This window comes from Fulmarus glacialis, unplaced genomic scaffold (genome assembly GCF_000690835.1).
Source record: "Fulmarus glacialis isolate BGI_N327 unplaced genomic scaffold, ASM69083v1 scaffold40976, whole genome shotgun sequence".
NCBI lineage: Eukaryota > Metazoa > Chordata > Aves > Procellariiformes > Procellariidae > Fulmarus > Fulmarus glacialis.
The window spans coordinates 1-11,042 of record NW_009217033.1 but is presented as its reverse complement, the minus strand read 5'-3'; the positions used below and the strand labels follow the sequence as shown (position 1 = coordinate 11,042).

Genomic DNA, 11,042 nt, shown 5'->3' with positions numbered 1-11,042 from the left:
AGAGTGGGTGGGTGGGTGGCCTTGGAGAGAGGCACAGACAGGGGGAGGTCCCTAAAAGTCTGTGCACACTCAGATTCCCTCTTTCCTCTATCTGTGGCCACAGCTCTCCTGAGTATGGAGACTCCTAACAGTCACGCCCAACAGAGACCTTGGCAGGGGATGCTCGGGGCTTCTGTGTTTGTGAAGCTTCCTCTTTGTAAGCAACTTGAGCGCAAACACACGACCTCCTTGCTTTTATTTTCAGATTGGAAGTTTACCCTGCCTTCCTGTTCTTCTTAGCCACCGGTGGAGTCTGCCACCCGGTAAGTGACGCTACGGTGCATGACTGAACTCTGCTCTTGCTCCCTGACTTGGGGAAGGTGGGGGGCAGCAGGCCAAGCTAGCCCCTCTGGAGACAGCAGGCTGCTTCACTAGCCACATCACACTTCACAGCTGTGTCCCTCCTGAAAATGTAGTGGTAGGTCTCGTGCAGGGGAATCACACGTATTTAATAAACTCATTACTGCTGCTTCAGCTTTGGACCCCTTTTCTTCCTCTAAGGGTACCTTGTCAGACAAATCGAAGCATTCGCAGCCTCCAGTCCATGAGTGGGAAGGGTCCCTCCAACCCTGCCTGGTTTTTCCAAGCCCTGCAGGGTCCTGCTGGGCTGACAGTAGTGCTACTCAGCACCTGGTTGCGTGGAGGACAGGAACCCTTTCTCCCCCTTCTAAGCACACTTTTATGAAGAGTTTATGTGGTAAGAATAGATGGGGAACATGGTGACCTTCCCACTCACTTCCACCGCCAAAGGAGGTATGCAAAGGATCACAAAAAGCCTGGATTATTTTTAACTGAAAGATGTAGATAACTCATGAGGAGGCAGGCATGTGGGAGAGGCCAAAACCAGTAGCTCTTTCTTTGCCACCAATAGACAAATTGAGTCCTTCCTGAATATTCCTTTTCAGAGAGGGAAGGAAGCAGCATAGGTAAGTCTGGCAAACTGGAGCCATGTTGCAGCAAGCTCTAAAGAGGCAAGGTGGACGTCTGTAACACCTGCAACCGGAAACCCTCTACACCTGCTGGAGGCAGTGGAGGGGGACTTGGGGAAACAGCTGCCTCCAAGATCCTGGCACATGGTCTGCTCACTAATTGGACAGTGGTGAAATGAGATTCAGCACCTGCTGCCTGTATGACTTAACCATTTCTTGCTTGGGAAGAGTTGTGCTGCAAAACAGCAAGGCTCTGCAGAACATCACATGCACCTCCCCATAAGTGTCATGAAAACTCACCCTAGCACGCTGCATCAGTCACCCGCCTCCCCTAGGCTGACTCCCAGTTGTCCTAGCAAGGTCAGGACCCATGCTATAGTTGGTGGTTACTTCTTTGAAGCAGGGCTGCTCTAATAGCTTAAGCACATGCAAGCAGCAAGTCTCCAAAACCTTTAATGCGTCTCCTTTCTCTCTAGCGGGTTGCCACAGGGCTTGGCATCACCTGGATCCTTGGGAGAATCCTTTATGCCTATGGTTACTACACAGGAGGTAGGTCTTTACCCTGCAGCACACAGCAGGTGCTTGGAAACTCAAGTCTCCTACAGTGGCCTCAGGGCTCTTTCCTCCAGCTCACATCAAGGAGGCAGCGTAAAGCTTCCAGTCAGGGTGTGGAGAAAAGGGTGCAGGTCCACAGGCTGCTAACTCTGCAGTACGCTTTTCCTACTGATAGTAAGAGCACTAATCTAATAATAGCACAGACTGAGGGTCAGTACATGGCCCGAGCTGGTGCCCACTGTTTTGCCTTGAGGTTTATCTTTAGTTCCTACTCCCTCTAATTTTCAGGATGGGCTGGTCTTTCAGTGATGGGCTGAACTGACAAAACATGCCTTTTTTCCAGATCCAAAAAACCGGAGGAGAGGGGCCATTGGTTCAGCTGCACTCATTGGGCTGGTAGGCACAGGCGTGTGTTCAGCTTGCCAGCACCTCGGCTGGATCAGCCAGGACTAACTGACCATTGTGATGGCTGCCTGGGAAACTAAAGGGATTTTTGTTTTGTTTTCTTTTGGAACATTTCATTTCCTATCTGTTTTCTTTTTTTCCTCAATTTAATAAAATGAAGTTGTTAATTCTGTATTTTCATTCTAAAATTACAGAGAGCTTTCTTAAGTTTTGCAGAACACTAGAACAACTCTGGCTTTGTAGAACTACAGAAGTCTGCCTGTCAGGCAGAGATGTTCTAGCATTTATGATTTTGGTGACCAAAAAGCCATCTTGCAGTCTGTTTGTTTAACCACGCAGCAACAGCCCTGCTCTCTATCAGACTACGTTCTACATCACTCTCTGATAAGATGTTCCAAACAGAATTAATATTTATTTGATTGCTAAAAAAAAAGATGTAGGCAAACATTTAAACATTCATCATGTTTATAAAGAACAGTAGGCCTATAGGAAGGAAGTCAAATAGCTTTTGCTTAAGCGAGGCAGCACTCTGTCCTATGCTGGACCATGCTACCACTCTAGTGTGCTCCAAACTCTGTGTGTGGAGATGATTCTCAGGGCCGTGCCTGTCCCAGGCAGCATCAGCTCACCATCCCCACAATATTTTGTCCCACCTTGGAAGTGAGGTACAGATAGAAAAAACAAAACTTGTGTTTAAAAGGCAGCTAGAGGGGAAAAAACCAATCCTATCCTTAAGGCTTTTATGTAGTCAGAGAATAGACAGAGCCTATAGCTACGGGATATCCATGTGTCGAAGAGCTTATATATGCATTGAATAGGGTCATACCTGTTAAGTAGCCAAAACCGAAGCTGACCAAGGGAGGAAGACAATGGAGGTCAAGGCACACAGCAGGTGAAGCAACCTGGCTGCGCCTCTGCCACTGACAAGCCTCTGGTAACAACCTACGTAGCTGCATGTGCTGCTGCTGAAAGCCATATTGCTACCTCCTACTCCGAGGTTCCCATCTTCCACCAGATAGGACAGAGCAGGCCCACAGGCTGAGCCCTGTGTGTACGTTCCCCCTTGCAGGAGCAGGGTGGCTAAATGCTGCTCCAGCTACGCTCCCCCCCAGGCACTTACAATTTTAGAGCGCTTTATTGCTGTGTAAATGATCCACATCTCTGGTTGACAAGCAAAAACTGGCTTATGCTCCCTTGAGCAGGCCACAGAGCCACTAAAACACAGATTCCACATCACCCATCTCCACGCAGACAGTCTTCAGCTGTGAGTAGTACTCAATGGCTGCCCGCCCGTTCTCTCTGCCAAATCCTGCAGGGACAAGCCAGAAGTGAGAACACAGCTCTAGGCAGTGCCAGGTACCACTCATACCCCCCCCTAATTGGCACCTAGTCATACCAGGAAGAACACAAGCCACACGCTCACTGCAAGTGCCACCTCATAGCAGCACTTCTGATCAAGCCCAGAGTAGTAACTGGATGAGCTCAGCTGCAAGCAAGGCCATGTATATTAAAGCTTGCTTTCTCAGTACAAAGCTGCAATCCATTCCGCAGCTTCCCTTTCAGCTCCCAGTGTGACATTCACTTCTTAGAGGCACAGCAGAGTGCCCTGCTGCCCCAGCAAGAGAACACTTGCATCCACCATCACAGAAATAGGCTCATGCTCACCCCTGTGTGCAGGAGGGCCTAGCCCAGGGGAGGCCAAACAGAGCTCACCTGATGCCTTGTATCCTCCGAAAGGCAGCTCCACAGGGCTGATGTTGTAGTTGTTAATGAAGCACATCCCAGCCTTGAGAGCAGCCACTACCCTGTGAGCCTTCTGGATATCCCTGCAGGAAAAGGGCAATTCAGCTGGATCCGTTCCCATTCATTCCCTCCCTCCCTCCCTTCCTGCCAGCTAACATTCCACTAGAGAAAGGCCTGCAGGTCGCAGTGACTTTTGGAGCCCAACCTGCCCTACTCTGTCTCTGCCTGCTCAAAGATGTAGCACCTATTCCCAAGGACACTCAAAACTGCATTTGATTTGAGAGGGCAGGACAAGGACACCAGCAAAGCAGACTACGGCAAGCGGCCAGCAGCCAACAGCCGTCTTTGCGCGCTTTCAGCAGCGTGGCAGGCTCCCGGTGCACAACTGGAGATGCAGGAAGGCAGGCAGCAGGCCAAGCGCAGGCTGGAAGGAGTCTGAAGGACAGCTGAGTCCATCTAACCCTTCAGGAAAAACTAGGAGGAGATGCGCAGCCATTTACAAAGTTCCCTTTTGGCAATCCCTTGCTCCAGCTTTTCTGGAAGAGGATATCCATCCCTATGCCAGGCACCGCAAGAGAGGCATCAAGTTGTTGCAGTATTTCCCTTTTCCTCCCCACTCTAGACTGCTTCCACACCAGCCACACTACCCCGTCCTACCTGGTGAAGACACCACCGGCCAGGCCAAATTTGGTGGCGTTGGCTCTCTCCACAACCTCCTCCTCCGTGTCAAACGGCAGAATGGACATAACAGGCCCAAAGATCTCTTCCTTCACACATGTCATGTCATCCGTGCAGTTCCCTGGAAGCATGGCAGAGCACGTGTGCTTCAGGAGGAAAAACTAGCAGCACAGCCTGTGCATTCAGCAACCCACACAGCCTTCGAGACAGCAGTCAGCACTGCACAGCCCCCCCAGCTCAGCTAGCAGAAGAGCAAGTCCCATCCTGCATCTCAAGGCAGCAAAGGCACTAACTGCACACGTCCTGTCAGACCCTCCAACAGTAGAGATTTCTCTGGACGCAGTTCTTGGGTGCCTCAGCTCTCTCTAGTACACCCATATGAGTGCCTGTCCACACTGTGGACGTACACAGAGACAGGTTACGCTGAACACAGCTTTCTCTAGAAGAAACTCAACAACATCCACATAAAAAACTGCAATACCATGAATAGGAAGGATCATACCTAACACACAGGGTCGCATGTAGTAGCCATTCTTCAGCTTTGGGTCATCTGGCACGTACAGGTCCCCACCACACAGCACCTCTGCCCCCTGAAAAAGAGCCAAGCAGAAGGTAGGCAGGCACATCCAGGAGCATCCTGCCCAGCTGCCACAGTTCTGGCTGGCTGATACTCCCTGCTGGGTTTACAGTTCTATCAGACAAACCGTGCCTGTGCCCTCCCTGGTGTCTTTCCAGGTCAGGACTGATGACAGAGCATCACTGATAGATCAGGGTGAGGGGATGAGACCTATCCTAAAAGTCCAAATAATGCTGGTTTGGGGTGCAAGTGCCACAGGAGCCAGTGTAGGTTGCAGGGAACTACAACTAGGAGCAGATCCTCAGCTGGCATCTCATTAACTTCCACATCTTCACATGGTGTGAATTCCCGCATTAGCAAGTCAATCAGTCCCTTAGCACACCACCAGGCAAGAAACACCTATCTCCACCAAATGCCCTGCTTTAGAGATGGGGATTTCTCCTCTCCTTCCCCACATCTCCTTCCACATCCTTCTTCTTGTTTCCACATCCTCATCTAGCCCTCCTGGCTTTCACTCACATTCCCCTTCTCCAGCCCATCCCCAAATTGGCTACACCAAGTCATATACCTAGCACTGACATTTAAAACATTTTTACAGTTTACAATAAAACCTGGAGAAAAAACCAAGAAGCCTGGGTAGATCTTATTGCTCTTACAGATAGTTTCCAGCAGCTTGTAAATTTGGCCTTCGATCCTTAGTAAGCTCTTTCTGCAACCAACAAAACTGTAAACCAAATGAGATAATAGCCAAGTGTGCAAGGTGTCGCCACAACTTAGAAGCAGCCCAAACGTTATGGATTATCCTATTTTACACACTGTTATGCGGGGTATCTCACAACCTCTAAAACTTGGCAACATCAGGATATGAAAAGCCGTGTCACCTTCAACGCTGATTCAGAGACATGTACTGGGTCACTTTTAATCTAGTGGCCAAAGACACCAATTCAACCACAACAAAACAAACAGCTTAACTGGGAATACATGGGGCAGGAAAGCAGCTGCCAGTCTGTTTGTCTAACAAGAAAGAGAGACATTTCAGGGCAGTCACAAGGCAGCACCACAATCTCACCTGCTCCTTCGCCTGCTTGATAAAGCCCTGGACACGATCCAGGTGGGGCCGGTTGATGAGGGCTCCCATCCGTGTGTCTTCCAGAAGTGGGTCTCCAATTTTGATTTTCTGGGTGCGTTTCACCACCTCCTTTGTGAAGACGTCCAGTATCTTCCTTTCCACAAACACCCGTGTGCCATTGCAGCACACCTGGGATACAGGACAGGCTGCTCAGAATAAGACACACAGCACTCCGCAGTCCTTCCCTGCTTGGGTCCTGCTACAGAGACTCTCAGAAAAGACCCTCAACAGCTGCTAAAACAGCTAACTTGTCTCTGGGGATAAAGACGACTAGATTACCCTGCTGCTTGTGACCACACTGAACAGTCCATGCTGCACTTAGTGATACTGATGCCACCAGGTGGCAAAAACGCATCAAGCAGAAGAGAACTTTAGCAGCCTTTTCAGTTTTCAGAGATGACCCTGGTAAGCCAATTTGCCAGCAGGATTACACAAAACCTGCAGCACGTGTGGAGATCCCAAATTTGGGACGGACAGAGCCCCATAGGGCTGTGGCTCAGCGCACTGGACTGGAACCTGCTGCCCCTCCAGAGGACACCAACACAGCCTCTTCTGACCTCTGTGTGCCGGACTGGAGCCCAGGGCACAGCTGCTCTGAGCTGGCTACTGGGTGCTAGAGAGGCTCCACTTCTGCAAAGGACAGGGCATCGGCTAAAGCATGCTCCGCTGGGATGCCCTGCACTAGCTTCTGCAAGGGCGTCCCTTCCGATCCCTTGTGACTGCATAGGGAAATAGGTGGCGAAATGGAGCTTCAGGGCATCCCTCACTATGCAAGGTCACAGGCTGGCTCTGCTGCCCAATTCTCGAACCACCCCACCACATCGGGGAGGACCACTCCTGCCTCACGGACACACACCTCGCCCTGCGTAAGGAAGTTGGCCATGAGGGCTCCGTTCACGGCATTCTCCAAGGCGCAGTCTGAAAAGATGATAAGGGGGGACTTGCCCCCCAGCTCCAGGGTGACTGGTTTGATCCCTTTAGCTGCCATCTCCATGATCTGACAGAAACAAGGACAGAAGAGAGAAGTGACCCACTGGCAAAGGGCAGGTTGGTGGAGGGAGGTAAGAGACACCCATGGGCAGTTTTCCCACAGGGACCTTCACCAACAACAGAAGCAGCATGAAGGGCAAGCTGGGTTTCCTAGATGTGTTTAGTTCAGACTGGGGACAGTCTCAGAGGGTTTGGCATTTGTTTTCTTAAAAATAAAAGCAAGAAAACTGGAGGAGTCATTTGCAGGAAGTCTCGCGCTCAGCGTAAGCCCAGAGGACAGCTGTAACTGCATCTGTGTTGCTGCACCCCACAGGTACACACATGTAAGGAGAGTTCAAGGGGCAACAAACATTTCCCCTCTTTCAAATGAGGATTTATTTTTAAAAGTCTTTTTAGGGACTTTACTTTTTTTAAGAATAAATTAAGGGTAAGAAATTAACAGAAACTAACCTCTTGCTTAAAAACAGTAGGTTGTATGCAGCTAACTGAACTATTACCGCCAGAAACGCTCACACATTTTCCCAGTGCTGCTCTGTTTTATGTACCCTCCTCCCCTCATAGACACCCACTTTAGCAGCTCACAGACTTCACTGCAACCAGGGGCTAAACAAGTGAAGATGACCAAGGGGCTCCTCTGAAAGGACCGAGTGCCCAAGCCCATGCCCAGCGGGCTAACTGGAACCCCAGTGTAACCCTGTACGTGCAAACCCCGTACGTGCAAACCCCTTGCTCAGACCCACAAATGCCAATTCACACCCCATCTTTACAAGCCTCATGCACAAAAGCTCAAGGAGGTATCGACACCCGCAGCACATCAGGAAGGCTGGCACTACAGACCCCTTCTGTCCCCGAGTGCAAAGGTGCCTTTACCTTGATGCCAGTTGGCACACTGCCAGTGAAAGAGATTTTGGCCACATCTGGGTGATGACAGAGGAACTGGCCTGTGGCCACTCCACCCTGCACCACGTTGAAAAGCCCCTTGGGCACACCAGCCTCTGTGAAGATCTCTGCCAACCTCACCACCGAAATGGGGGTGAAGGGAGAGGGCTTGAAGACCATCGCATTGCCTAGGGGAACCCAGACAGAGGCAAGGTGGGATTAACACCCGAACTGCTTTAGGGAAAAGAACAACAAACAAACAAACCACCCCACACAATGAGTTTGTCTCAACAGACCCCAGACCCCCCCCCAAGAAAGGAGGAAACAGTTTCAGCTGACCACTGCAACCAGTGAAAGGGAAGAACTGCACCTCCCTGCTGGGAAGGGCTGGGGCTGCTGGTCCTGCGCTGCAGACATTTCCAGAGACCTTCCTCTTCTGGTACAAAGCCAAGCAATCAGCCTTTTTTCTGATGCACTCCTGCCCTCTTAGCATCTGCCATGTTCCCGCTTCCATTTCCTTTCCCTTCCCGCCAGAGTAACAGCCTGAAGGTTCTGCTAATCCTTCAACACCTCCTTCAAGGTAATCCTAGACTTCATCCCCCAAATCACTCTCCCCCACAGATCACTTGACTTCAAAGTGAAGCTTGCGCGGGCAGAGTGTCTCCATTACCACAAGCCAAGGCCGGGGCAGACTTCCAGCAGGCAATCTGGAAAGGGTAATTCCAGGCTCCAATCCCAACACACACCCCAAGGGGCTCTCTCCGAGTGTACCCAAAGGATCCCCCAGGAAGTTGGACGTGTTCACCTGCAAAGAAGAAAAACAGCCAGAAGGTAGAGAAGAGCAAAGCCCCTTCCTCTCTTATCAGAGCCTCAGGGGCCAGATATCGCTTTGATTGGGAAAAAGAGACACAGGGCTTTTACCCCAGCAAGCTCACAGAAGGTGCCCACAGAGCATGGCAGCATTAGGTAGAGATCTCTGAAAATCCTTCCAAGATCTTCAGAAAAAGGAGTAGTCCATCTCTTAGAGAAATCAACAGCAAAGATGGTCTTGTGCCACAGAAATTACCAGGGAACGCAAGTGGCAAGACAGAAAGCAAAGAGCAAACTCCAGTAACGCTCTCACCAGCTAGAGATCCTGCCAGTCCTGCATAATACTCCAGGCACTGCCAGGATATGTCAATGTCCACTCTGGCTTCAAAGATGGATTTCCCATTGTTGATGGTTTCCAAGGTGGCAATTTCTTCTCTCTGCTCCTGTGAGAGACGCAGGACAGTGAAAACATGTTAGAGAAGCCTGTAGAAGAACTCCACAAGGAGATAGCTGCTTCTCAAGCACACAAGTCCCAAACAAGGCTCTGCGATGAGTAAGCCACGCTCTACCGTGAGAAACTGTCATCTCTAAAAGGTACGGTCCCAATTGCTATTTATCAATTTCCCAGTGGCGACCAATCGCAGGAGAACGTCAGACAGCCGCTGGGGTTCACTCCTAGTCCAGTCTTGCTTAATATCCCTGTTTATCTACAAGATGAGAAAACTTGAACGGGGAAGCCGGCTGGTAAACAATGTTTAGAATTCACAGAACTAAACTGGGAGGAAGAGCAAACAGCAAGATCAAAATGGAACAAGAGGATTTAGAGAAGGACAGACAAGGCAACGCAGCTGGGAAGCGTCCTTTAACAGACCATCTCCCAGGCAGAAATATTACCCTGCTGTGGATCTCTGGCAGAAGTTTGGCAGAAAGAAAACAGTTTTCTCATCACATATATACACTGGGGAAAGAAGGTCTAGTTTCTTACAGATCTGTGACTCGACAGGGATTAACTTCGATGTCCAAGAACGCCTTATCTCACAAAGCAGTTTGTGATAAATCTAGCGTATTTGTATCCTCTCCCGTGTGTATTATCTGGTATCAAAAATTAAAACCAGCATTCCTACACTTTTTTTATTGCTAAAACAAGACACACTCCAGTCCCTGACAACAGTGTCCGACGAGCTGAAAATTCAACAATATGACAGTTACACAATTTCAGCTTTGAAATCACATGCAGTGGAACTTTTTCTTTGGAGTTGCAAAAAGAAATATGAGCCCTGCAAGATCTCGACTGGATAGCTTCAGTTTTATGTCTTCTAACAGAATTAAGCAGAGAAGGTACACGCTGGCCTTGAACAGAGTGATAAGACTGAAGCCCTACCCAAGGCAACCTACTTTCTCTTCTGGTCAAAGGTGTGTTTTAACTCCTGCGTTCCTCCTGGAGCTCTGGAAGTCCTCCTGGAAGCCCCCAACAGCCACATTAAAGCTCAAGAAAGCTGAGAGACAGAACCACCCCTCTCCAAAAGAGGAGGCAAGCTCCCACAACATACCCGAATAATTCTGGCAGCCTCCAGCAGCACCCTGCTCCGCTCCATGCCAGACATCTGACTCCATATTTTAAAGGCAGCCTTTGCACTCTGCACAGCCAGATCGACCTCCTTCTCCCCAGAGCAGAGCAGCTTGCTTATCACACGACCTGGGCACATTTTAAACAGGAGAGAAATAACATGGAAATCTCAGAAAAGGGGCACAAAAGAACATGGTTTATCTTGCATCAAACTCCAGAGACTTCAGTCCTGCCACCTATACCAGGCTACACAACTTCATGCTATGGCTCCCACTGATTTGTAATTAGTTATAGAAGAGGTGCTGCAATTCAGCTGGTCTGAATTAAAAGATCTGCCATTCTCCACAGTCATGTTCTAGTTACTAATTAGCTCCAATTGTTACAAAATTCCTCTGTTTCCCAGTGGAGTTTGTTATACTTCTACCACCAGCTTCAGGACTCTGCTACACGTTCCTCAACATAGTTAAATACTCTCTTTCTTGAAGCGATCTGCTGAAACCTAGGGATCTCCAATTAAATAAAAATCAATTACTTTCAGAAATGTTTAAATCGCGTCCTTTGCCAAGATCAGGCACCGCTCAACTTTTTCTTTGACTGAGAGTCAGAGCCGATTTCCGCTAAAAAGTTTGACGATGGACCTGCACTGCAGGAGGCGAAACGCAGCCACCAGAACAGCACGGCGTTCAGGACACCTGCACAGGCGCCATCCGATGCGGGCAGCTGGGAGAAGCCGAAGGCATC

At 49.6% G+C, this 11,042-nt stretch overlaps 2 protein-coding genes across 2 annotated transcripts in view; one reads left to right on the top strand and one right to left on the bottom strand.

Moving 5' to 3' along the window:
* MGST3 (microsomal glutathione S-transferase 3) overlaps positions 1-2,112 on the top strand; it is a 3,917-nt gene extending 1,805 nt beyond the window's left edge. Inside the window, exons 3-5 of the mRNA XM_009579513.1 lie at positions 245-302; positions 1,445-1,517; positions 1,867-2,112. Of these exons, the coding sequence (XP_009577808.1) occupies positions 245-302; positions 1,445-1,517; positions 1,867-1,976 (241 nt within the window). The 3' untranslated portion in view covers positions 1,977-2,112. The remainder of the gene's footprint in view (positions 1-244; positions 303-1,444; positions 1,518-1,866) is intronic.
* An 811-nt stretch (positions 2,113-2,923) lies between these two features.
* On the bottom strand, positions 2,924-10,440 carry ALDH9A1 (aldehyde dehydrogenase 9 family, member A1). The gene is made up of 10 exons (XM_009579512.1): positions 10,285-10,440; positions 9,048-9,177; positions 8,595-8,729; positions 7,916-8,112; positions 6,912-7,052; positions 5,996-6,184; positions 4,852-4,939; positions 4,329-4,470; positions 3,642-3,754; positions 2,924-3,237 (listed from the first exon to the last, which is right to left on the bottom strand). Exons 1-10 carry the CDS (start codon positions 10,438-10,440, stop codon positions 3,143-3,145), a joined length of 1,386 nt encoding a protein of 461 aa, XP_009577807.1. The 3' UTR covers positions 2,924-3,142.
* Between the last annotated feature and the right edge of the window lie 602 nt (positions 10,441-11,042).

Coding starts and splice junctions, on each gene's coding strand:
- ALDH9A1 (XM_009579512.1), bottom strand. CDS start 10,440: ATGTGCCCAGGTCGTGTGATAAGCAAGCTGCTCTGCTCTGGGGAGAAG. Junction 8,730..9,047: donor ACTGGCAGGATCTCTAGCTG/GTGAGAGCGTTA, acceptor TCTTCTTTGCAG/GTGAACACGTCCAACTTCCT. Junction 8,113..8,594: donor TGCCCCGGCCTTGGCTTGTG/GTAATGGAGACA, acceptor GGGTTCCCCTAG/GCAATGCGATGGTCTTCAAG.